Here is a 27572-nt window from a genome sequence, read left to right on the forward strand (position 1 = left end):
TACGCCTCATTCCGTGATGTGACGTTGTACAGGAACATGGCGCTTTAGAGGGGAAATGTTTCATGGTAGTCAGGGCTATTGATTTATTTCTTTTAGCTATGTTAATTTAAATAACATTAAGGTACATTCACCAGATATGATCGGTCGTAAAAGGTTATCGCCCCCTTTGTCTCTATGGACAACGGAACAGTAGCTACATCTCGTAGCGGTGTTTGCTGTCGTCAGCTGAAACTGTTAGCATTGACATGCTAGCTGTAGCTAGTGAGCTGGCTAACAGTAAGTAGCTAACGTTAAACGGACAGAAAATATGCTTGTTTGTGTAGCCTATATTGGCGTTAAACTAAATACAAATGATTAAAACACGTTATTTAGCATCAAATCAGTCATTTATTGTTTAGGACGACGATTCCAGTTAGCTAACATTTTGTTAGCTAAGCTAGGAGGATGAAGAACCGCCATGGACATGTTTTGTTGCTGGCCAGTGGGTTTTTCCTGTCGGCGTTTTGGCTGTCTGAAGGGGCCCCTCTTCGGTATCCTCACAAATCAGGTGAGACAGCTGACTGTAAGCTGATACACAGCTAAGCGATTGTTTGTTCCCTCACTACAACTCCTGTCTATCCAGCTGCTTAGCTAGCAGATGTTTCTGTTAGCTTATATTTGCTGTTTGGGGTAACGTTAGCTGTTAGCTAAAAGCTAACAACACAACAGTCTGCATTTCCTGCTAATCAGTGAAGATTGTCATTATAGAGTATGGATACTTGTACTAACTGACTATTGTTTGTTTGATAACGCTGTTAACGTGATATCTATTATTATTATTATTATTGGCGATTATTTTATCAATGCTTATAATGGAAAGTATCAGGATGCCATCGACAGAATTTCCCCCAGAACACAGAAATACTTATTAACCTTGTCTAGTTTTATTATGATTGATATTTAACAGAAATGCATGAGCTTCCTGGTAGCAGTGGTGTCTGAGTTAATATAGTACAGACTATTATAACTGCAGGTACAGCAAGGTTAATCTGTCAGTGGGGTTGGTCCAGTCATTGACATTCTACATTTTAAAGTTGTGAGTCAATAAACTGGATGTTGGCCTACCAGCATGGAAACACAGTTTTTGGTTTTGAAGTAAACCTTGAATAACCTTTTTTTATTAGGACTCTAGTTTACTCGCAGTAGGTTGTGTCACTGGTGTGATCATTTGATTATTTTAGGATGAAGCAAAGTGTACAAGGAAGTAAACAGTTTACAATACTGTCATATGCCAGTGTGATAAAACACTTGCTAGGTTGATTAAGAGACTCTTGTTCGGTTCAGAATTCCAGAACCAGGTGGACATTGATGGTATTAAAATCAAATGTCAGCAGTTTTACTTTGAATACCATGTGGGATTACTGTTTTGTAATTGATAGTGTACTGACAGTATGAATGACAATTGTGTTGGTTATTTAAGTCATTTATAAAGTAAATAAAATGTCCAGCATTTGTTTATAGCTTCTAAAAGATTACTTATCAATTGGTTTTCTTCATTTCACCACATTGTAAATTGAATGCTTTTAAAATAATCTGTCAATAATGTTGACTGTTTTCCTGACAAAATTCAGATTTTTGTTTAATTAACTCAACCACTTGTATTAACTACAGAAATAATCACTTGCAACCCTAATGTTGTGGATGTCCTACATCCGCTTAAATACAAGGGAATGGTTTCAGTGTTTTCACTTTTTTGCATCTTATCAGGGTAAGAGGCTCTGCAACCTGCTTCCTTGTGAGAAATGAAAAGATGCAGACATGAATATGCTGCATTCAGGGTTGGTTATGTGTAAACGTAACACGTTTCAATTTAAATAGCACCAGTCAATGATTAGCAACAGTGTTGTTTGCTGCTTACAGTATTGTACTACAGCATACCTGAAAGTCTTGTTGCAATATGAGCACGCTTTTTATGCTTTTATTACATAGCAACCTGTTCTTTGCCCCACTGGGTTTTCCTTTTCCAGTACATACAGATGTGGTACAGTAATACTTGATGGTTTCAAGGTGTGGTCACTTGCAAAGCCGGTCTTCAACTGACTTGTGCTACATTTACTAACATCAGACATGGGTAAAGGTAGATAGATAGGTAAGCTTTACTGGAAGTGTCATTGTTTTAATTGTAGTAACAGCCATATGCTAGTGGTCTGTCTTGTCTGTTATTCAAACTTCCACTACAAAACTTGCACTGTTGAACAGTCTATGATGTTTTTAATTTTTTTTTTATTGTTTTAACAGCGTAAATATCATTATCATTTAGAATTGAAAATGGCAGAACACAATCTTGCAAATATGGATTCTCACAAGTGCAGCCTTTATCATTGGCTCTTCATGTTAGTGCTTCTATCCTAGCAGCCAGACAAATGTTAGCGGAAAACAGACATGTCAGCCAGACAATGCCATCCCTCATCCTTTACCTAACTGCAAGTACAGACAACCACTGTGGTGCACACTGGTGGGTGAAATCTGAAAAAAATGGGTCAGCTCCTCCTCTACGTGGATGCCTGCTGAAATATGCAGTGGAACCGAAATAAGACCTGGCAGCTCCCTGCCGTATTGGTCCCAAAAAACAGTTGAGTCATTTGGTGGGGCCTGCCTAGTCATAATATGAACCCATGACTCAGATAAGGCCTAACTGATCCCATGTAGAGCTGCCGTGACCTAGCTCCTGCTTTTTCTATCTGACTGCTGCTGCGGCCTCTCTGGGAGTCCTGCACTGCCTGCAACCCTGTTGCTCTGCTGAAACAGATGGGAAGGTGTTTGTATCAAAGAGCTGCCTGCAATTACTGCTGAATGTTTTTTTTTACAGGATTGGTGTGAAGTTAAGCTAAAGCCAGTTGGAATTCTCTCAAAACAATTGCTCCTGCCAATGACATCATTTTGTAAGCTATAATTGTAGATGGAGCAAATGTTTTGATGATGATGCAGTGGATAACATTTCTTGTTTTAAATGTTTATGGTGGTTTGATGTTTACCTAAACTATAGGACTTTAGCTTTGTAACTCACCAGTTCAACTAACAAATGTCCAACTAAATCTGATTAATTAATGACTGCCTGTGACTCTCGCTGAGGTTTTTAATAATTTCTTGTCACTGGAAAACATTTACTGCACATACCTTTAGATTTAGCAAGGAAAGCCAAACCAGTGGTATATTTGGACACAGCATTGCTTTTCCCTTTGTTCAACTATTGTGTTTTTGTTTGTTTCTTTGCTCCTGACAATTTAAATTCCTCTGGATTGTTTCATGCATATATTTTCTTTTTCCTGTGGAGTGGATGTGCCATAGCAGTAGTGTAAAATACTTTGTTTAGTCTATGGTTTTGATTGGTGGAAGTTAAGCAGATTCAGTCCAATAGGTTGGGCTATGTCAGCCCAGAGTTCTCCTGTTCCTTTCATTTACAACTGTGGCACAAAGGAAGTGAGTATAGCCTTCAGTAGCCTAGTATTTTATTTTATTTGTACATGGCATTCTATCCCTGATTTTATCTTCATTTTATTTCTGTTATCCCTCATTGTAAAGCACATTACAGAGTGGGGATCAATAAAAGTATTTAAACTAAATTAATCCACCAGGCCTGTGTCCTGACGATGGACCCTTTTTAATTTTTAATTATTTTTCTTATCAATATTTCACTGCAGACACTGTCTCTCTATTGTCATCTTTAGCTTGGAGGAGAGATTTGTGGAAATAATCCTGTGGAAACATCCAATTTTTACAAATAAACTATTCGTGTTTCAGGTATTTAAAACATGTACAGTTTGCATTACAGTATATCCCCTTTCACTTAACCTAAAGGCCAAGTTACCTGTGGTGTCTTTAATTAAGCATGATAGAGTTGTGATCTTAATATCATGAGTGAAGAGGCCACATATTGAACAATCCTGTCTATTTTTGTCTGTGATAGCTTTGCGTGCTGTTGTAGACATTAAATGAATCTCAATCAATCATGGCTGACACTTTGGATTATGTCTAATGTCCCTCAGAGAGATAAAGTTATTGCTGCCTATTTCATCTACCCTCTGAATATCATGGGCTGTGTTGTCTGGATTAGTACTAAGATCACTGCTTAGCCTGTTGGTAGGCCACCGTTCAGCAGCTTCAAGTTCGTACATCAGGTTCATTTCAAGGGAATGTTTTATTTATGAATTGAGGGAATGCAGTGCTTGATGCCAGATTTAGTCACTTGCTTCCGCACAAGACCTAGGGTTAGCGTTTGGCTGAAATTACCACTCTGCCCCCCCTCAACAATGCAATGGTCATTGATTCATTGTCCATGTGGCTACATCTTGCATTGTTGTTTACATGTAAAAACAACATACATCCCCATTTGGAGATCTGTGTGCACACTGATGTGTTAAATAAGTCAAATATTCATATTTCATTTCTTTCTGTTGGCAAACAGCATTATGCATTACAGCCATCATCTGGTAACGATTGTGACAGGCACATTCCAATTTCTCTGCTTGCTACCTACTCGCTTTGTTTACAATAAGGCAGAACACACCGTTTAGATGTTCTCATTGACATTCAGTGAACTTTTTATTTTGATTTATTTTGTCATCTGCTTTTGTATAAAATAGATTTATTAAAAAGGACAACTTGATGGGGAACAGTTGGCCAATGCTTGTGCTGCTGCACTAAGAACATTGATCAGTCCACAATTTTACGCTTGCAAAATCCTCTAACAACCTAAATATAAACCGATTAATTATGACTCATATATTGTGGGATAAGCTATTTTTTTGCAGGAACAGGCCACGCAAACATATGCCATCATTTGGAGAAGCTTTGCTTGCACCATCCACACACTATGATGTGAAAACCTTTTAAAATTGATCTCATCTAGAAAAGCACAGTTTATATATTAAAGGCCAATATGGAGAGAAAAATATTGGGTCAGTGTGTGGTGTGTGTATATATATATATATATATGTATGTATGTATGTATGGTATATCACTCACCGCGCCCTTTATTAGGTACACCTGTCCAACTGCTCGTTAACACTTAATTTCTAAGCAGCCAATCACATGGCGGCAACTCAGTGCATTTAGGCATGTAGACATGGTCAAGAGAATCTCCTGCAGTTCAAACCGAGCATCAGTATGGGGAGAAAGGTGATTTGATGTGACTTTGAACGTGGCTGATTGTTGGTGCCAGAGGGCTGGTCTGAGTATTTCAGAAACGCTAATCTACTGGATTTTCACGCACAACCATCTCTAGGGTTTACGAGAATGGTCCGAAAAAGAAAAACCACCAGTGAGCGCAGTTCTGTGGGCGGAAATGCCTTGTGATGCCAGAGTCAGAGGAGAATGGCCAGACTGGTTCGAGCTGATAGAGGGGCAACAGTGACTCAAATAACCACCCGTTACAACCAAGGTAGCAGAAGAGCATCTCTGAACGCACAGTACATCGAACTTTGAGGCAGATGGGCTACAGCAGCAAAGACCACATCGGTCCACTCTTTTCAGCTAAGAACGGAACTGAGACTACAATTTGCACAAGCTCATTAGATTGGACAGAAGATTGGAAAAACTTTGCCTGGTCTGATAGTCTCGATTTCTGCTGCGACAGTCGGATGTAGGGTCAGAATTTGGCGTCTACAACATGAAAGCATGGACCATCCTGCTTTTTCAACGTTCAGGCTGGTGGTGGTGGTGTCATGGTGTGTGGGAATATTTTCTTGGCACCTCTTTGGGCCCCTTGGTACCATTGAGCATCTGTTGCAACGCCACAGCCTACCTGATTATGTTGCTGACCATGTCCTACCCTTTAGACCACAATGTCCCCACTTCTGATGGCTACTTTCAGCAGATGATGCGCCATGTCATAAAGCTGAATCACACAGACTGGTTTCTTGAACATGACAATAGATCGCTGTATCAAATGGCCTCCACAGTCACCAGTCTCAATCCAATAGAGCATCTTGGGATGTGTGGAACGAGATTCGCATCATGGATGTGCAGCCGACAAATCTGCGGCAACTGTGTGATGCCATCATGTCATTGGACCAAATCCCTGAGGAATGCTTCCAGCACCTTGTTAATCTATGCCACGAAGAATTGAGCAGTTCTGAAGGCAAAAGGGGTTCCAACCCGTTCTAGCATGGGGTACCTATAAAGTGACCGGTGAGTGTATATACATATATATATATATATATAACACATATATATATATATATATATACATATGTGTGTATATATATATATGTGTATGTAATATATATAATATATTATATATATATATATATATATAGTGTGTGTGTATATAAATGTAGTGTGTGTGTGTGTGTGTGATAGTATATGTATATATATATAGATAGATATATATATATATATATATATATATATATATATATATATATATATATATATATATATATAGTCTGGTTTCTCATTATTCTAGAGGGCCGACTCTTAGTGCAGTTATACTTAAGTCTGTTGTTTTTCTCCTTTTATGTGCTGATGAGAAAACAACTAAAAGTAGTTTGGATACAGCACCTGGCTTTATCTGTCAGGAATTTGTAGTTCAGCTGAAGGAGACTCCGTAGGTGTTGATTGTCCCTTTAGCAGACAGGATGCACCTGACAAGCTACAACCAGTGGGAGACAGAATAAACACAGGAGGGAGAATGGGGTTACACATTCTTACTATTCTCTCATTACACGCTTACACTCACTGACACATATGATGTTGTGGGCTGAGATTGGATTAGAGTTTACATTAATTGCAATGTAATACAACAAAGTAAAATTACAAATTAAGAGAAGACATTGTACATTTGCAATCAGACTCCCAGGCCACATCATCACCATTTCTAACACAAAGAACGTCTTCTGACTGTTTACTCACATACAGCCGTTTCTACAACAGACAAATGAGCAGTGACATTTGGTACGTGAGACGAGAAGGTGGACATGTGGCGAAAGAACATGGTGACAAGCTCACCCCCACAAACGTTAAAGCTCTTGTCAGGATTACAATATACACATCTTTTAAATATGACCAATTTGTGAGCTTTCAATTTAAGGAGAACATATTTTGTTTTTAGAAAAGGCTATTGACAACACTTACCAATCCTGCCTTTTTAGTATCTTTTGGTTATAAATGATATACAACTGATATCGTTGCCTACTACAGCTCACTATTATTTCTTTTTAGCAGCATATTATCCAGGGTTATTACAAGAATACTCTACAGGGGCTGGAATAAATCGGGCCTCCCGGTTATGGTTAATGTGTGAATGCAGTGTCCAGAGCAAAGAGGTTTCACTTAATTGGAAATCGGTTGTACTCAAATGGAAAGCCTCAGCTGTGTGGATGTTGGTCAGCAGATAAGTGTAGTCGGAGAGCAGCAGCCGAGCAGCACAGTGGGTGGGTTGCAAGGCTGCTGTCAGCCCTGACTCTGCTGGGCCAGCAGCATCCTTAACGGCGCAGCCTAACACCTGCTGTCATCACTGCTGCACCATCAGCTGCATATCAGCAAGTGGAAACCCCCACAACTATCTCTCTGAATGGCTGACGAGGGATAGAGGTTGGGTGGGATTCTTAATAGTCACAATAGTTACATCATGTTTACGTTAATAAAAAAAAAACTGTTTGGACTCTTTATAAAAATATATTGTATGTATTTGCACAGTGTTACACTGCAATTGAATTGCTATTAAAAGAGAGTTGTAGAAGTAGCATTGTAAGAGCATTGTGCAGTTTATTTCTGTTTTTGATCTTAAATGTACCTTTTTCTTGTGGTTGGATTTAGAACAGCCAGTACACCCCTGGTGCACAGTATTGCTGTCAAACTCACTTATGTTTATATTTGTAACAAAGCTTTCAGGTCCCAAATTTCTTTTCTCTTCTAAATACATTTTGAAGCATGGTTATGAATGTGAATAAATCGGCATATTTTCTCTCTGTTTTTCTCACTTCAGGTGGAAGCACAGGGGACACGTTGTCTGTGTCTCTCTACTTGTCCCTGGTAGTGTCATTCACGGCGCTTGTGGCCTTGGTGGTGTTGCTAGTGAACTGTGTGACCTGTTGCAAGGAAAGGGAGATCAACTTCAAGGTGAGAGTCCTGGCGGGCAGATAGCCAGATACACACACACAGCGCCACCTGCTCCCTTATAAATACATGGAGCAGAAATGGATTATATTGGACAGTGTGTGTGTGAATTTAGCATCTGTCATGAAAGATATGCACTGCTGTATCGCGTTGCATTGTTTTTTTTATCCACTTTTGAATTTTGTTTGACGTAGGAGTTTGAGGACCATTTTGAAGATGAGATTGACTTCACTCCACCAGCAGAGGACACGCCTTCTATGCAGTCCCCAGCCGAGGTGTATACCCTCGCCGTGTCTCCTGTGGCGCTGCCTGGACCCCCACACCTCCAACCTCCTGTCTGCGTCACAGGTCAGACACATTCACACTCACAAATGTATACTGATGTATACTGTGTGTCAAAATTTATTGCTTCAAAAGTGCATATATTGTACATGCAGATGACCCATTGATAATGTTTTTGAATGGTTGGATATTGGTTGTCTGAGTTTTTGTCTTTTTAGTGTCTATTTTTAAGATCCTAAAATTAAAATTCTAAAGACCTTTTTAATCCCAAATATTTAGGAAAAATATATGGAGGGCAGTGTTTCCATTAGGATTATATTTAGCGGTGGAGGCAGGTCTGTCCGAACAACGTCACCTCGAGTAGCCATGAAGTTGCGATGCTGGGAGCAGGGGAATCTATTTAGAGCACTTTATTTTATTAATAAAAATATCAATATCTGGTGCCAGCGCATCGATTATCGTATTGCACAAATGACACCAATATATGGCTATATTGATATTTTGCCCCACCCTACTTTTCATATGCCTTTTTATAGTACATGCTTTAATTAGGTCATTCCACAAGAGAAACACACCTGATTGGGGTCTTAATAAACTTGCACTACCTGATATCCATTTTAGATTTTAGGTTTGGTGAGTTAACTCAATCTGATGGACCTTTCTTTTTTTTCTTCTTTTTTTTTTAATTACCATATTTATAAGCAAGAAATGTAAGTTTTCCAAAACTCTGTATAAAACTTATTGATTAGTGCAGTCTTAATTAACATTGTTTTGTGGTTTGTTTTACAGAGGGATCCACAGGCTTCCAGATAGCACGTCACAGTCTGAGTTACATTCAAGAGATTGGCAATGGCTGGTTTGGCCAGGTAACCTGGTTTTCTTTAATGTTTAACGTTTGTGTTGTCCCAAACAATAAAAATTACAAATAGATAATGTTAAGTTAGGGTCATGTTTGTTTATTCTATACAGTATTTAACTAGAGAGATCTGAAGGTAGCTGACTACGTCATCTGTGCCACAGGCTGGGTATATTCTCTAAATCTCTTTGAACTGGAGGATTATGCACATATTCTCTGCCCCCGTTTTTACTTATTTTTTTTAATCCTTAACCTGTTTAGTGGAATTAGCATTCTTCCCCCATTTTTCAAATCTGTTGCCTTGTCCGACGTTTTTTGTCTGATTTTGTTAGCCTCTTCTAGAGTAGCTAAGAGGAACTTTTAAATGTTTCTGAAACTGTTTAATTTTCCATCTGATGATCATAAATGTCCTGTAACAACAAACGAGATTCATTTTTCTATAGATTTAGTTAATGCCTTTGCCCGGATCCGATTCTTCCCGTAAAGTCACAAAAAGATTTGACTCTTTGGCTCTACAGTCACACATTCTGATGGGTCACAGATTGTTTTTTATAGGCCTATTTGCATTTACATTTAATTTTAGAAGTTATCTGTTGTAGTTATGGCTGATTCTGAGGCAGGGTCCTCACAGAAAAATGGAAGTTAATAAAGAAAATCGTAGAGAACCACAGTTGCGTTACGGTCAGACCTTTCGACTTTGTCCTCTCAGGGTCTCCAGAAGCATACTGTCCTGAGAAAGCTCGGGTACCCATGTTTCCAAAAACTGGGTTTCTGAAATCCTGCAGAAGGTGGCTTGGAGAACTTTCAGATTAACTCCGGCACAAGCCGGCACTTGCTATAAAAGATCATTACGACAGCAGGCTTGGTAAAAACAACACCGTTTTTGTCCAAAGGGGTTGCTAGAATCGACAAAAATGTAAAGTTCCTTGCAGCCAATTTACATGTAGAATCATAAATGCTCCATTTCTGTATCTTTTTTAGCCTTAAGTGCTGTTGTGTATTAACAGGTCCTTCTGAGTGAAATCTATACAGATCCAGGTGGAGCCCGAGTGGTGGTGAAAGAGTTAAAAGCTAATGCAAGTGCCAAGGAGCAGAATGATTTCCTGCAGCAGGGGGATCCATACAGGTAAACCGATTTTGGACTGAAGATTATAATTTTTTCAAATATTTTAATTTAGGCAATTTATAATTAACATATTTGACTGAATATTATTAATCTTTACTTTAATTACATTTATAAAACTGCCGGTGTATGGCAGCTATATGACATCACTGTAATGTTGGCTGCACTGTCTACTTGTCCTTTTACACATTGCATCAGACTCTCTCAAATTTTAGGGTTATTATTTTAAAGTATTACACCAAAGCTTTTTGCAGTCTTAATCAACATCATTATCAACAGTCTTTCTGTTATTTTGTCTATACAGAGTCCTGCAGCACCCAAACATCCTTCAATGCATGGGACAGTGTGTTGAGGCCATTCCCTTTTTGCTTGTCTTTGAGTACTGTGAAATGGTGAGTGACCACATGCTCTGCTACATGGTATTTACGAGTATAAACATGCAGTCTTTGTGTAGCCTGGTTGACACCAGGCTCTTCTCAGTTGTAACTGAGATTAGGTCTGGGGAAGGTTTATTCACAGCCCGTTTCCAAAGGGGCATCACCAACCGACACCGTCCTAATGCCTCTGGGCGTAATTGGATAGTCCTTCAACCAATCAGACCAATGACCCAGGTGACGTCACAGCGGCAGAGGCATCAACGGGTTGCTGTGCTTCAGTGGCCGTTGTGTTGAATTAAAACAAAAATTTGCTTGCCGTTGCTGCCTTATCATCATTGTGTAAAGCCCGCCTCAACAGTTGTGATTGGTGCCTCGATATGGAAAAATTGGAAATGGGCTTGACTGGGCTCTTGGCCAGACTGACTTGCAGAGCAAATCTCAAATTTGCCGGAAGTTTGTCAGGGTTTTCCCTGGCTAGTCTTTGTGTACTAGTGTTGAGGAATCAAGAGATGGTTTATTTACTGCTTGCTAAAACGCCACTTAGAAGGCTTAATTAAACACATATTTTACTGCTGGAATAACAAATAAAACTGGGCTGTTTATGCAGCAGAATGGCGCAAAATGGCAGAGAAAACAGTCAAGAAGGCTTTCTCTTTTTTCAGCCTACTTTTTGCAATACAAGAAACTGTGTGTGTCCAGGTTCTGTCCATGAACCCTCGTATTCTTGCCAAACAGTGCACTTAAACTTACACTATATAACAATAGTTCAAATTATTAAGCCTGTTAAGCTCACAAATTCATAGGGCAAGACCCCTTTTAAACACTGTCCAGTAAACATGCATAGCTGACCTGCCCTATTGACCCTCTGGTTGATAGCCTACTGTTTCAATCCCAAATTAGCCCCATCTATTCTTATTTTCATATTGAAGTGACTCAGACTCCATCATGGCATCTGATTTATTCACTGTTTCTTTTGACCTATTCTGGGTGGGCCAGGCTCGGACTGCTGGGAGCTTTCTCCCCTCCCGCTTCTTCTGCTCCCCTCCTTTTGCAGAGATCGCATAACTAGTCTAAGCCTGAGACTTCTCGCTTTCCCACTTCAACAAGCAAGCAACAAGTCTTCCCTTACACTACTCTGGTGTCGGCTCCACCAGTTGCTGTGTTTTTGCATTTTATGGGACCTTGTGCACGAGGAAACGTTCTGTCAAAAATAAAACTAAGCTGTTCCTAAAGAAACATGTGGGGTGCCCAATGACAAATGCAGTAAGCCAAAAAGTTACCTAAACATATACTGGACATATATAGTGTATGTACTGTATGTCTGCAATTGAACAACCCTTAATAAGTACAGTAGCGTTTGGACTCACAGAAAACACTGCTCATTTTAATGCATTTTGATGCAGTCCAATCTGTAATATACTAACACACAGTCAGAGAGATGTTGATTCAACATTTAAGGGTGTAGATTTTTGTAGAATTAGATGACATTATATTTAAAAATTGTTTGCTATTTTGTCTTTAATTTTAAATATGAATAAAAAGACAGAAACAATAATTGGCAAGCAATTTTGATATTGTGGTGTACCGCCACAAATAAATCAATGTATGGAAAACACTGGATTTGGTATTGAAAATATTTGTAGATTTCTGCAAGTATTTCTTCAGTGTGTGTGGTTGCAGAGTTTCAGATAATGGTCTCATTAAATTGAAATGGCTATTATGGTGGGGTTTCTATGCAGTATAGAAAAGTATAACATTTTATTTTAGTATTTTCCAGGTCCGGGTAATTATAAAAGAGTATAGCAAATTGTTTTATCAGACTATTGCCCCTTTTCTTTTTTCTAAAATATAAAATTTAGAATTTCAATATTGTCAGTTGCCCAGGGCTGAACTGTGTCCTGGCGTTGTGTTCTTTCCCAGTAGAGGATGGCTACCCGCACCAAGCTCTACTCGGTCACATCAGCGTGATAACCTCCTAAATCACATTTTTTGGTAGTAAACCAGTCCCATAGAAAACGTGTGGGGTCACATAATAAATGCTGTTTCTGAAGAAAAACACAGTAATGCAGAGGAATTTTGGAATGTAGTTCAATCGTCCTGGGTTGGAATACCTGTTCACAGGTGCCCTAAGTTGGTCAACTCCATGCAGCACAGATGTGAAGTAGTTCTTACAAATAATGGTTATGCAACTAAATATTGGTGCGGTGATTCAAAGTAAAGCAAACCCTTGAGACATTTTTTCAATTCATACAGTAAATGTTTGAGTTTGTAAAGAAAAATGCAAATACTGCTATATTTAGCAGCCTTATATTTCTTTTTATTCACTTTCTGTAAAGGTATATTTGGAATCAAATGTGCAGTGTTCCCAATGCATTGATATTATGGAATTAAAAGCTACTTTTAATTAAAAGGATTTTGAGCACACTGCTCTCATTCTGAACATAATTGACATGTGTCATTAGTATGAGGGGGAAAAAATGAGATTTTAACTGGGTCGGGCTCGGACATAAATATCTTAATGCCAGCCCGGCTCGGATCAGGTTTGGTTTCTGCTCTGTCGGACACAGGCCGGGCTCAGACAGAAAAATGCGGCCCGATCCACACTCTATTTCCCAGCCAGCTCTAGTAACACCCCTGACAGGAGATAGAAATGAGTTAAGGTGACTTATTACAAGGGTGTGCAAGTCATTAGGACAGATAGCATTTGAAGTCCATGTCCTGTTTGTTGAAGGTGATAATTTGTGAGGGAAGTACTACTGAGTGATGTCTGTGTTTTTTATCCCTTGCTATATAAAGAGGTTTGAGGACTTCATCCAGCATTGAAGCTGCTTTCATGTTAAATTTAAAGTAAAAGACAACATGTCTGTGGCCTCTATTACTACTTCAGGCGGCGTCAATCATCCTCTAGATGTTGCACCATGAAATGTGACACTGCAGCTGCGCAGTGGACAAGATGAATCCCAAAAATATATTATATATATACTGTGACGTCCCCTCTGACAGCCCAGTGATTGATGGTTTTTTTGTCCAGTTTGTCCTGTGCCAAGTAACCCTGACTCAAAGCATTTTACACATCAAAATACATCAAGCAGCTAGTACAGGGGCCACAGAATGTCACATGCTATAATGTGACTGACAGCTTGTAATGCACGGATTTCCTGCCTGGTGCCTGGCCAGGACGTTAGTCAGACCTTTCTCTGGTTCAGGGTCTCGGACATGAGCCAGCTGACTTCTGGCTTTCTAAAGTTGTTGATCTCCTTCATTTATTATGCTCGTTAAAGGAACAATCCTCGCAGTGATATGGTAGTGACAGTAAACATTACTGACCATGCTCAGCCTACAGTATATTGAGCATTATAATTCACCTTGTGGGTAAAGTTGTTGTTATGTGGTTGGTGTCCTTTTTGATTTCTGAAGGCTAGTTAGTTTTGTTTAATTAACTGACTTGTCACACTCTTTGCCTTGGCAGCTATAAACTATGAAATCATTTGTGTAAACAATATACCTTTTAAGTGCTTTACACTGGATTTCACATGACTTTCAATGGCCCACATTCTCTGTTTAGCTTACAAGTAAACAATCTAACAGTAGTCAGAATATAGCCTGCATCAACTATTCACTAGCAGCATGGACATTAACAGCTTTTTTTTTTTTTTTTTAATACATAACTTGATCACGTAATGGCTCAGCCAGACATGATTTTATGCATTGGGAACTTAGTACATTGTTGTTTATTGACAGGCCAGACACAAAGCCTAATCGTTTTGGCCTTTAATGTTGTTTCATTAACTGCACTTGGTCCTTTCTCTGAAACTCAGACCTTATCACCTGCTGCGGAACCTTCATAAAGAAAGACAGGCAGAGCCTATCGCTTACCATACATTGAATATAGCTCTTCTGTGTAGACTGCTTCTCAGTGCTGCATGCTTGCGTGCCGGTGTGTGCGTGTGTGCAGGGATAATGTTTATGTAACACAACTGATCTAGGCTGCTTCTATTGAGATAGCTCAGGGAGAGTAAACACACAGACACATTCCTTCTTTATTCTTCTTTACACAAACAGTCGCTAACTACACATGATTTACAATATTTAACAAATGTGCCTCGCATACTGTATGTTGTGAATCTTATGTGTGTAGAGTATGTTCTTATTAGCTCATTCCTCAAACCTTCGTTCTGCTGGCTAATCGAGAGCCCCCTTTGCTCCAACTCTGTGGTGAACCTGATGTAAAAATCATACGTAACTTGGCCATTATACATAACTTGGCCCTCATGCCTTCACTTGGATAGGAAATAAGAGTTAAATATTCTGATGTCCACCATCTTAAGTTGTAAAAAAATATATTCAGACCACCCTTTGTCTTTGTTTGCACACATTGTAATGGAATATGGTACACTGTATTGACAGTTTATCAATCATTACAGTCTGTCACAGGAGTCTGTGAACTGGTACCAGATTAACTTTCTTATATTCAGTCACATTGGTGATTGTGTGAATAATTAACTCAAAAGTGCCTTGTCCTGCTACCCTCACGGGACACCTTGTTTTTCTTTTCCAAGCGTACACAAGTACAGTTTAATTCACTGATCTGAGCTGGACTCTTATTTATAAATCTCTTTGACACAGCATAAAAGGTCTATTAAACAGTGTTACCCTATTTGGTCCTCACACACATCCACTGTAAGAGACAGGAATAGGAGAGTCTACTGCCCCTGTGTGGTGGTCTTTGCACAATGTATTTCACCAGTGCCGCTTGTTGCACTTCTATGATACAAGATTCTTTTATTTATTGAATTGTTTGTTTGAATTTTTGAGCTAATATATGTGTGTGTGTGTGTGTGTGTGTGTTTTTGTGTGTGTGTTTGTGTGGTGTGTGTAGGGCGATTTGCGGGGCTATCTGTCTCAGCAGGATTGGATGTTCAGAAATGCTGAGTTGCTGCAGCTGCAGAGGATGGCCTGTGAAATCGCTGCTGGTGTCACTCACCTTCACAAACACAACTTCCTGCACAGGTAGCACTTCAGAATTGCAACACTTAAGCAAGCTCACAGGTTTGAAACCCACTAAGCTAAGCATTGTATTTCCGTTTGCCTGTCAAAGAATACAGATGCTGTTTATGGTATGCTCACTCTTGAAGTGACAGAAACTTTGCAATTACACATTTTTATTAAATGTTTTACAAGCCAACATTTTAGTTTTTCTGCTCCAGTGTAAATTATCAGATTAGTAGTTATCAATATGTAGTTATTTTTACACTCTTAGTTGGATTTATATTTTATGCAGTAATGATAGGTGATAATTTAAATTTTTTGATATTTTTCTCATTCATTTGGATGTCTCTTGTTTGGTGAGCTATAATCTGGTTTACTGGATGTACAGTGCTGGGATAAAGAATGAGATCCGGATCGTGATTTACTTCTCCTTTTGCTATGTCCGCTATCCAAGACGGTTGTCATATGTTCAAGAAATACAAACAAGCCAGAGCATTTTTTCCCCTATCCCAGAATAGATAAGCAGTGTAGCCAGACCTTAATCCAATACTGACACAGCGCTGTTGAGACAGGCTGGCAAATGTCATTTAGGTTTTTAAGGATTTCAATTTGCAGAGATTTGGCTGAAATTTCATATGTATTCAAAGTTATAGTGTGTAGTTTCTGTCTCTCTCTTGCTATCCTAAATATTAGTAAAGTAATTTTACTGGGTATTTAATGTCACTAGACACAAACCACATGAAATATGATTGTAAAGACTTAAGTCAACTGTTTTACTGTAATGTCCAACCAGTCTCAGGAGTACCAATGTTTTCCAAAAAAGGTGTGTACAGCAGAGAGGCTGCATTTCATTTTTACCTCAGCGAGTACTGAATTTCTGGCTACTTGCAGCCAGGGTACAGAGGGTGTTGGGAACGTGTGGCTTGGGGGTAACATACGATGCTCAGCTCATCAGCTCTATTTTTCATGCTCAGAATAAGCTCAGAGGGTTCCAATTACACAACTACCATGCATTGCCACAGTGTCAGCTGTCCTCTGCCAGAGGAATATGATGATTCTGCTCTTTGCATGTAAAAAGATAGCCTCATATAGGGCCTTGTGTTTTAATCCTTGTTACAACTCAAAGAGAGTTTTACAAGCTTCCCTTCCATGTGTAAACATTTTATTTGCGATCGTAAAAATATTTCCCTTGCACTTTTGTTCAAAGGCCACAAAAAAGAGGTTACACAATGAATGATCAGTGCAGCTACATGCTGGCACAACTGAATGAGAGGTGTTTGAGGGTGCAGCGGCACAGACCCAAAACCCTCGGGGCAAGTGCCTTATGGGCGGATATCCAAGGCTGAAACCTCAGCTTTGCGATGCAAGGGTGAGAATAGTGCTGCAAAGAGCAATGCATCTGAATATATTCTCATTTAGAAAATGGTTGACTGATTGCTCTACGAACATATTCAGTACAATTTTTGAGTTTTCTCATTGAAGTTTAGATATTCATACATTTATATCTATTATAGGAATATATTTACTATATAGATATAAGTATTCACTGGGTTGTAAAACTCCTTACATGCATAATTACAGGATGGAACCTGATGCAACCAAATTGTGTGAGAAGATTTTTCAGATATATGTAAATTCTTATTTTTACAGATTACATTTTCAGTGCTCCCACTGTATTTCAAAAATATCAACAACAAAACTTCTTGCCAAAATGACACCAAACTGCACTGATCACTGTCGTTCTACATATTAGCCTTGTAGGGGCTAAGATGTTGGACCCATTTGTTTACTGTCTTTTGGGCTCTCAGCCAACAGCAGGCGACAGTGGTATGGAGAGTTTAAAATACATCTCCATTTATCTTACAGAGATTTCAGTAGGTCTGACAGTCGCTGGGCCATGTGCACGCAAGAACACTGGTGTCAGCAGTGTTTGTCGTTAGGCAGGTAAAAAGGACTTGTGTACAGGAAATGCCGCAGGGCTGAAGGGAAAGCAAAGTCTGCCTCTTCTTTCACTGTGAATTAACTACCATATGTCTGCTTAATGTGCAGAGGGCGCCTCAGAGCTTCTTACGCCCTCTCCTGGCAGCCTCACAAAGTGTTTGTGTTTCCCACTTGAAACTATATACTGCTGCTGTATGCACGAGTCAGGAATAGCCCCTTTTATGAGTCTTGTTGCAAGGTGAAGAGCTGAGGTAAATGACAGAATTTTTGATAATTGCCAAAGTCATTTGTGATCTTTGCCAGAGTCCTTGATTCTTGTGAGGTAATCTTAGCCTTTAAAGGAGACATATCATGCTATTTTTTTTGGTTCATACTTGGGTTTTTACTAAAACATGTTTACATGCTTTAATGTAAAAAAAAAACAACACATTATTTTCTTAGATATACCTGTATGCTCTGCCTGAGAAGCTCAATTTTATCGCCTGTCTCTTTAAGCGCCCCTCTCGAAAAACACAGTCTGCTCTGATTGGCTTGCAAGAAAAATATGGTGCAACTTTTGAGATGGAAGTTCTCAAGCTATGGGTGTAGATACTCAGATGCGGGGTGTTACATTCTAATGAGCCTGTATGTGACATAGGAAGGGGAGCCGCATCTGAATGGCTTGTTGAATCCTATGTTTTCTGATCTAGGCAGCCCACAAAAAAACTAATTGGGTGGTCTTACTTCACAGTTTGGGGATTGGTAGTCCCTCCAGATACCCACACGTATGTGCACGAGTAGCCTACTGAAAAAGTGTTTCATGATATGTCCCCTTTAAGGTTAAAAGGGGATTTTGTATTCCTTGTTGATCTCAATTGATTTAGAATTTTCTTCACATCGCTTTACATTTTCTTTATAAACATAAATAGCAATGCACTGGCTAACTGGCAAGAACAAGCATCAGCTGCATATTTTCATTCCAGTGATGGTCACAAACTTGCCTGCAAGTTTCATAATCAGTGAATTTTTTTCTAGCTGTGAATTTTTAAAGTATCTAATCCATCCAGATGTGTCATGCTAATGTTGTTCTTGATGCTCTTTCAGTGATTTGGCTCTGAGGAACTGCTACTTGACTGCAGATCTGACAGTGAAAGTGGGAGACTATGGAATTGGACCCTACAGATACAAAGTAAGCAGAAACCTACATTTTAGATATCTTTTACGCATTGAGATTTTATTAACTACTATATGGAACTGCATAGCCTTGGCAACACCAGGTACTGGTGGCACAAAATACTGTACATTGCAATGGTTTATGACTAAAACCAGTCATAGTTTTACTCCTCAGTATACATGATGCAATAAAACTTCTTAGGGCTGATATTGACAAATATTGTGATATTATTTGAAATTGCTGATCTGATACAGATTACCAGTGGTAATCATGTGAGTCATACTGTGCCTGTTTTTTTGTGGTCACTAAAACTGAGTGAAAGCATGTGCATTAAGAAGTAGTTGCTCATAATCTTATTTCAGAAACGTTTGCACACATTGTGGGCATTATATAAACTGACACATGAAGAAATGATGATGATGATGTATTAAGTGCATACCAAATTTAGCATGTGAACACAGTCACATAGTGCCTGCTGCCAGAATCCAGCAGCTAGGCCTGGGGACCAAACTTAATGCTTTTTAAGCACCAAACAAAATGCTTCCTAAGTATCTAGAATCAAAAAATGCCTTGTTCTTTAATACCCAATTTCATTACCTAAGGAGTAAACCTCATCAGCATCAGTGAGCCAATTAGCATCCAGTATGCTTCTACAAAGAGCTAATAATGCTGGTAAAATGGCTGTGTAACCCCCAAAATCCACAGGATGCAGAACGGCTGCGGATCCGGTCCGGAACAACGTTGGAGTAATTTGGTTTCCATTAAAGTCAATGTGTGTACTTCCACAGACTGCGGAACGGTTGTGTGCTAGCTGCATCCCAGCTCCAGCGATCCGCAGCCCTCCGCAGCAGATACGCAGAGCTTCTGTTTTTGCCGGACGCCGGAGAGCTCCGCAGCAATTCCGCCAACGGCAGATAGTGCGGGACAGGAGGTCGAGCACAGAAACAAATAAAACATCTGGTTAATTTTCAAAATAAAATAGCCCGTGCTCACGCCGGATCATGTTTCCCTGCACTACATCTTGAAACACCGCACAGAGTTGTTTCCTCTCTACTCCTCTGGAAACAAACTGTTGTTGTTTTTGTGGTTCTATTCTACATTAACTTGCGAAAACTGGTGGGTCCTCGAGACTTCAGCTGTCAGTCAAAGCCTCAGCCGTTCCGCAACAAATCCGGAGCTGGTGGGTGTTGACGGACGGCGGAGCACACGGCGGAACAGATCCAAAACCGTTCCGCATCCTGTGGAATTTAGGAGTAACTTTACACATCATAGAGGCAGGCAGGAAAAACTTGGGGTCATGTCATAGAAGCTGGAAAATAATTAAAAACTTACTGCAATAACACCTTTCAATATATAGGTTTTCTGCCATTGTCAAACCCTTAAGAAAATGTGGCCTGTTTTTTATGTCATTTTAACTGTTGTGTTCTTTCACAAGCCACATTTGAAGAGTTTAGTAGTTTGAAACCATGCTTAATCTATAATTTACCAAATTCAACCACATATTCCATTTTATGATGGATAAGAACTACTCCACTATGTAACTGATAAACTTAAGTTGCCAAACTGAAGTCTGGCTATCTGGCAGCTCCAGATGACCTTACAGAAAATAAATTTCTTTCATTGTAGGCTGTGAAGATGTTTGCCTTGGATCAATTGCGTGTTTCACTGAAGGGTATTGTCTTCTCATGAAACTGGACACACTGCATATGTCCCAAGGCAGTTCTCTCTGCTGCATTCCTTAAATACTACTTATATATATATATACTCATAGGACAAGGTCACCAAGTGAATCTATTTCTGTCCTTTTTTTTGTTACAATGTTACTATAGGAGGATTACATCATCACAGAGGATGATGTGTTTGCACCCCTTCGCTGGTTGGCTCCTGAGCTGGTGGGCGAGCGCCATGGGGGTGTGATTACTATGGAGCAGACCAAGCCCAGCAATGTGTGGTAGGTAGCAGACTGCAGCTCTTCACTGCCACAAGAGGGTGTTTTTTTTTTTTTAACCTATAACTTATAACGACTGTTAGGGAACCTGAATGTACCCAATCCAAATATACTTTCAATAAGTATTTCCTTCTCTCCTGAGAGACAATATTTTTACCCTATTTTAAGTTTTAAAATCAATCAAGATTTGTACCACCTTATTGCCTAATTTTAGGTTTACAAGACATGTTAAGTATATTTGGAATAAGACAAAGACAAATTACTCAGCACTACCCCTCTGGCTCATTGCTGAGAAATCACACCCTTTCTGCAAATACAAGAGTTTGTAAATCCCACACAACAAGGACAATTACCAAAAGAGGGGGAAAAAGACACTGATACTGCACCAACTAAGCATCTCTCCCCACTGTACAGTTCCTTTACGACTGATTGCCCAAATGCGTTTCGGTGATAAATTGGAGAGTAGTTTTAATCAGAAGAGACAGATTTCCCCCTGAATAAAAAAAAAATATGTAGAGATTTAAAATGATCCCCAAATGGCTTGTTTAAATTCGTCTCTTGCTGTCATAGCTGCTTTTTTTGAATCATGTAATTTATTTATACTTACAGTACATTTTTTGTTGTTGGTAACGGTAGTCACAACAGCTCACCTAAGGAAGTTTAAGGGATTTTGGGTCAACGTATTTTGCTGAATTTGAAGTGCACAAGATAACTTTGGTCCTGCAGCAAATTCCATCCTCTATTTCATCCTCAATTGTCCGTAGGGCCTTGGGGGTCACATTGTGGGAGCTCTTTGAGAATGCTGCTCAACCGTACCCCCATCTGTCTGACCGGGAGGTTCTCAATCATGTAATCAAGGAGCAACAAGTCAAACTCTTTAAGCCACAGCTGGAGCTTCCTTATTCTGACAGATGGTACGTTTTTGGAACATTTACATACAAATATTATTGTAAAATAAAAACAGTTTGTAGTATTTCTTAAATCAGGGTTTAAGTCATTAAGGTTATTTGGCCATTTCAAATGTATATTGTCTGAAAAAAAAGTGACTGTTTTCCCTGTAACTGCAGGCATGAGGTCCTGCAGTTCTGCTGGCTGTCTCCAGACAAGCGCGCCACAGCAGAGGAAGTGCACCGTTTGCTTATCTACCTGCGCATGCAAGGCCAAAAGGACATAAAAGAAGACTTTGAGCAACGCTGGGATGCTCTTAAGCCTAACCCTTCCACTCGGCAGACCACTGTTAGCCACTCTTCTTTTCCAATCTTGGAACAGTTTGCTGATGATGCCTTGCGACAAGAGATTGACGAAGTTCTTACGGTCACTGAAACAAGCAAAGGTCTCAGCTTTGAGTATGTTTGGGAGGCAGCCAAACACGACCACTATGATGGCAACTATGGGCGTTCAGGCCTGGACACAACATTGAACTATCACAGCATGTTCTTTCCTGTTTCCAGTGAAGACATCCAGGCCCATTTCCCTGATCCTGTAGCCAGAGCAGTGGGCACAGAAAGGTGTAACACTCATTCAGGAATTCCTGGGATTGTACCAGTGTTTGATGCACAAAAGCCATCTAATGGCAATGAATATTACATACAACTAGAAGAACAAGGGGAGAACACTGTTAAGGAAGATGGGACTAGAGGGCAAGACTTGGACTTCAGTACAGGCCAGCAAGACTTTGTTGTTCTCCAAGACGTCCGTCTGGATGAGTCTAGTACAGATGCTGATTTTTTCCATCAAAGTATTGACTCCAAGGATTCTTATTTACCAGACAGCCACATCTGGTCATCTCTTGAAAATGACAGTCCATACCACACCAACATTTTCACTGACGGGGGGTCCAAGCAGCAAGAGGACTCTCCTTCCTGGAGACAGAGTTTTATGGAGCTTCCAGAGCGCTATGGCAACCCTTTCCATGGAAGTGCTCCTTTAGAAGTCCAGGAGGTGGATAGAGATAAAAGCTATGGGGATTCTTTTTTAGGGGATTGTTCAGAAGCCCCTTACCTGACAGATTCTGTAGACATGGAGAGGGAGAACACAGATACAAAGAGGCTTTTGAACACTGAAATACTAGCTGACAACTTTATGTTTCTCAAAGACCACAGTCTGATGAAAGACAGATCTCATTTCTCAAGTCCACAGGAGAATTTTCTTCTACCTGGCCGAGCTCACGAACCAGAAGAAAGATTCAAAATGAGTTCTTGGGACAACCTTGAGAATTTAGGCAGCTTAAACGCAGAAGACACTTATTTAAAACCGGCAGTGAGTAGCACATCCTCAAGAAAGGAACTTTTAGATTCTCCCAATTCCAGCTTGGGGGAGTTATCTCCTTCGCTGGTAGAAAACGAAACACTGGTGCCTTCCATTACAGTGGTCACAGAAGATAACACAAGCAACCAGCTGCCAGTTAGAAATAGTTTTTCCACCAAAGACCTTGGTCTGCAGCAATCCTCAGGCAGAGGTATAGACTCTGGTTTTGATTCTACCTCTGAGAGGTTTGAGGTTATCATCAGTCAAACTGATGGCCCCACCCCTGCATTCTCTGAAAGTGCCACTACAGACTCATTGTGCACAGATGCCAAAATTCCAAGCCTTGAAGATGACCATGGAACCTCTAAGGATAATGTTCAGCCCATAGGAAGTGATACGCCTGAAAACCTGCAAGTCCAAGCATTGTCCTCAGACAACGGACACAATGAAGACCTCACAAGTAATGATCTGTTGAGTGAACTAATTGAGGATGCAGATATAGAACTGGAAACCACTCTATCTGACCATGAAGAATCCTTTATGGATGCTAATGGACTCCCTATTGTCAGATCTTCTCTGTTGATCTCTGGGCCATCTTTGGACCAGATCAGCCAGGACAGTTTACTGGAAGACAGTTTGTCTACCACTTTACCAACTGTAGATAATCCAGCCGAGACACCAGACTCTTTAGACTCTCTTGACATCCACAGACTCGATGAACAAGGAGAAGAGCTGAGTGCTCAAATAGCCCAACATAAACTCCAGCCTCCATACAAAATATCAGACAGTGGGTATGAGACGGAGAATCTGGAGTCTCCTGAGTGGAATTCCCAGCCTAATGTTAAAGACCATTCGCCTGTAAAAAATGGCACGAGTGTTGCCACAGAAGAGGAGGAAATAGAGGAGCTCACAGCTGCTACAAATCTGGTTCCACCAGAAATCATCATCTCCGAAGTAGAGGGTGTGCTGGATGCTCACAGTGAGGATCCCAGTGAGTTCCACCAGCCAGATCATGTAGCTCCTGCTGAGGAGCCACTCATGGGCAGTAATTACAGAGACTCTGCCTACTTTTCAGACAATGAATCCGAACCTGAGAAGAAGTCTGAAGAAATGGTTCTGGGAGTTTCTGGTGAAGTCACGTGGCTGAGGAACTCTACTGAGGTGGTCAGCGTGGCTGCTAGAGGCCCAGCACTGGAGCGCAACGTAGAGAGAGATGTAGATTCCTTATTTTCTCAATCACAGGGAGATGGAGAAACATCTGCTTCTCATGTTGGGGTCATACTACAGGAGGAAGATTCAGATATCACAGAGAAATGTGAGAATGAGGCAACGGCGTCCTGCAGCAGTCATAAAGAATATAGAAACAAACCAGAGTTGTTCAAGGACTTAAAATTTCCTGGCCAACCAGACTCATCAAAAGAGCTGGAAACCTCAACTCCACTTCCTTCTGTTGCCCAATCGAAGCCAGTGCCAGAGAACTCAGGTCATGCTAAACTCACCAGAACTTACGCGAGTGATGGTCATAAAATAAGGGAGCCGGACATGGAGGGGCGTTACCTGGGGAGGCGGGATGGCTTGGGTTTAGATGGACAGGAGGACGGCGTAGATGCGGACGAGGAGGACGAGAACAGCGACGACTCTGATGATGACATCTGTGGGTATGAGCTAAACAGCTCCAGTTCAGAAAGCGAGGACGATACCGTGCATACGGTGCCACTTGTTGTCTCAGATGACAGTAGTGCAAAGAACCTGAAGAGCCTGTTGAAACCCACCACGCTGAACATCCAAGCATCATCTTCCCCGTTTCCTTCAAGGTGCAATGCAGATAACTCCAGAAGATCTGTGTCTTTTTTTGATGATGTCACTGTCTACCTGTTTGACCAGGTAAAGTATTGCCTATTGTGTTGTTCATTGCCAGAGTCTGTGTAGGTGTTACTATTAAGAATCTTTTGTGTGGCCTTTGTCATTAAAATCCAACTCATTCTGATGTAGGAGACCCCCACCAAGGAACTGGGTGACCACTCCTCAGGCTCCCACAACCAGGCACCAGAGTTCAGCAGCCCAGTGTCCACTGCGAGCTACCTGAACCGGTTCACAAACTCTGAAAGCTCCACCGATGAAGAAGGTAATGCCAACACCCTTTAAATGTATGCAGCTGCTTAAAATTGTCTTTGCCATTACATGCCCTCACTCATGTATTAAATCCTTGCAGGTGGGGGTTTTGAGTGGGATGATGACTTCTCCCCCACACCTGCCTTCCTGCCCAAGACGGATAAAGACCCTGTATCAAAGACCATGTCCTCATCTGCAGCATCTCGCTTTTCCTCTCCGCCCCCTGCAGCAGGGCGCGTGCTGGAGCCGAGCTGGACCAGCTCCTCCAACTTCTCCCGGTTCTCCATTTCACCGGCCAGCATCGCTAACTTTTCCCTTACACATCTAACCGACTCGGACATTGAACAAGGAGGCAAGTTGAGCATGCAGTCACACCAAACGTGTGAACACCAAATGTTTTTTTTGTTTGTTTTTTTTGTTTTCACAAAAGCACATTTTGGGCTTATTTGCTTTCTTGCCAGTGGTTAGAGGAGAAGATTGATACCACTCATCTCTGAATGGGAAATATAAAGCTATGGCCAGCAGAAGGTTATCTTCGCATAAGCTGAAGTCTCAGACAACGCTCTAGGATGTTACCAAACCTGGTAAAGAAATAGCCTGACCAACAACCCCCTGTAAAACCACAACATATCTAACAAATGACATTGTAAGGTGTTCATTAGTGAGCTGGTATATGTGCAGGTAGCAGATTTCTTTTTACCTTTGGACTTTGTCAGGCTAGCTTTTTCCTGTCTTTGTCGAAGCTAAGCTAACCGGCTTCTGGCTGTAGCTGCATAATGACCGTACACACACACGAGAGTGGTATTTCTCTCAGCAAGAAAGTAAATAAGCATATTTCCCAAAATGTCAAACTATTCCTTTAAAACTTGTTCATTGTAGTCTTAGTACATAGTGCAAAAGTATTACAATTACATTGTCACTAACCTAGCTAATATCTTTACAGACTACTGTTAGCAGATTGTTGCATGTACTGTGCTCATTAAATAATTGTTTGGGTAAAAATCAGTTGAACACATGTTTAAACTTCCTCTTTTGTTCACCCCAGGAAGCAGCGAAGATGGAGAAAAGGACTAGTGTTATATATTATCATCCCACTATTGAAAAATGAACCTTTACTCGCACTTTTGGGGAACGGAGAACAGCTGAATGACAAATGACGCGGTTTGTGGGGCAAACCGTGGATGCTTCTCTCAGGCAGAACTGCTCTTTACCTACATGGATATGGCCGTGAAAAACAACCACTTTCAGCAAATAAGACAGACGAGGCCCAGCTCCAGTCTGAGCCATATCACCTCTCCAGCTGTGTGTGTGTGTGTGTGTGTGTGTGTGTGTGTGTGTGTGTGTGTGTGTGTGTGTGTGTGTGTGTGTGTGTGTGTGTGTGTGTGTGTGTGTGTGTGTGTGTGTGTGTGTGTGTGTGTGTGTGTGTGTGTGTGTGTGTGTGTGTGTGTGTGGTTTCAGTTCAGTGCAATTCCACTTGGGGGGAGAGTTTCTAAATGTTTGCTTTAAAGACTTATCAATGTATTCCAGGTGTTTGGCTGCTTCTTTTTCTTGTGTCAAAGTGCACTCATTTTCCAGGACTTTTGCATCACCAAAAAAATATTCAGACTTTTAGGCTCTGAATTCAACATACTGGGCTGGCAAACATATCACTACAGCCAAATAAGTATAAGCTCTTATATTTCAGCAGATTGAAGATCCAAGCTTTTTTCTCTAACTTTATTCATTTTGCTCCTTCATGTTGTGCGATTATTTCAGTGGTTGCCTCTTTTGGAAGAATGATTTGTTTTTTCGTAACCTCTCGTTGGGTGTTAGTCATAATCTCCTAATTGGAGAAAAACTGTGTAGCAGCATTTCAATAAGAAGGGTTGAAATTCACTTTAACTAAAATCCCTCATCTGAAGAGGTGACACACTGTGCTCCTTTTAAGTTTCAAAGGAACATTTACAGTAAGTAGTTTCATATTTTTGAGACATCTCAGTAGGAATGGTTGGTGGTATTAGACAAGGAGTGTGATATTAATCCTTACAGAGGTGATCCAGTTGTGAGGAAAAACTCAAAGACAAGTTATTAATTTCGTAATGCTTCATTTTATGCTCTGAAATGTGTAGGAAGTTGCTCGGATGGTTTTGACTACTTGTCACGGGGGTCTTGTCGCAGTGCCTGTGATGCTGTAAAGACAGCTGCACTCTCATTTTCTATCACTACAAAGTTTTAAATTGCACGTTTAGTGAGATTGTGTAAAAAGTGGGACATTTTATTTTTAAATGTCGGAGTGAATGAATGTTAATGAGCTGTTTGTTAACACATGTCATTAATTAAATTTGAGTTCATAGGATGACCCGGCAAACACGGCCGTGTTTCTTCAGCAATGCGCAGACTTAAAGCTTCACAAAAATTCACTACTAGAACAAAAAAACACTGCTGCTTTTTATCATTGTCATGAACAG

The 27572-nt window shown here is 40.4% G+C and overlaps 1 protein-coding gene and 1 long non-coding RNA gene across 2 annotated transcripts; one reads left to right on the forward strand and one right to left on the reverse strand.

The window, feature by feature from the left end:
- Positions 1 to 26479, forward strand: lmtk2 (lemur tyrosine kinase 2). Its single transcript, XM_032536413.1, has 14 exons — positions 1 to 547; positions 7967 to 8100; positions 8292 to 8445; positions 9169 to 9245; positions 10243 to 10361; positions 10663 to 10750; positions 15615 to 15745; positions 18749 to 18833; positions 20648 to 20769; positions 21531 to 21680; positions 21834 to 24897; positions 25006 to 25138; positions 25226 to 25477; positions 26171 to 26479. The coding sequence occupies exons 1-14, from the start codon at positions 445 to 447 to the stop codon at positions 26197 to 26199; spliced, it is 4641 nt and encodes a 1546-aa protein (XP_032392304.1). The 5' UTR covers positions 1 to 444; the 3' UTR covers positions 26200 to 26479.
- LOC116702254 (uncharacterized) lies at positions 3055 to 27535 on the reverse strand. Its single transcript, XR_004335118.1, has 3 exons — positions 27431 to 27535; positions 14177 to 14179; positions 3055 to 3069 (listed from the first exon to the last, which is right to left on the reverse strand). It is a non-coding gene; the product is annotated as an uncharacterized LOC116702254 (long non-coding RNA).
- Positions 27536 to 27572: the final 37 nt, after the last annotated feature.

Source organism: Etheostoma spectabile, chromosome 15 (assembly GCF_008692095.1).
Source record: "Etheostoma spectabile isolate EspeVRDwgs_2016 chromosome 15, UIUC_Espe_1.0, whole genome shotgun sequence".
Taxonomy (NCBI): domain Eukaryota; kingdom Metazoa; phylum Chordata; class Actinopteri; order Perciformes; family Percidae; genus Etheostoma; species Etheostoma spectabile.

Excerpts from the sequence above, each read along its gene's own strand:
- lmtk2 (XM_032536413.1), top strand. The coding sequence starts at position 445 with ATGAAGAACCGCCATGGACATGTTTTGTTGCTGGCCAGTGGGTTTTTC. Across the intron at positions 9,246-10,242 it reads GCAATGGCTGGTTTGGCCAG|GTCCTTCTGAGTGAAATCTA; the intron begins GTAACCTGGTTT and ends GTGTATTAACAG. Across the intron at positions 21,681-21,833 it reads CTTCCTTATTCTGACAGATG|GCATGAGGTCCTGCAGTTCT; the intron begins GTACGTTTTTGG and ends CTGTAACTGCAG.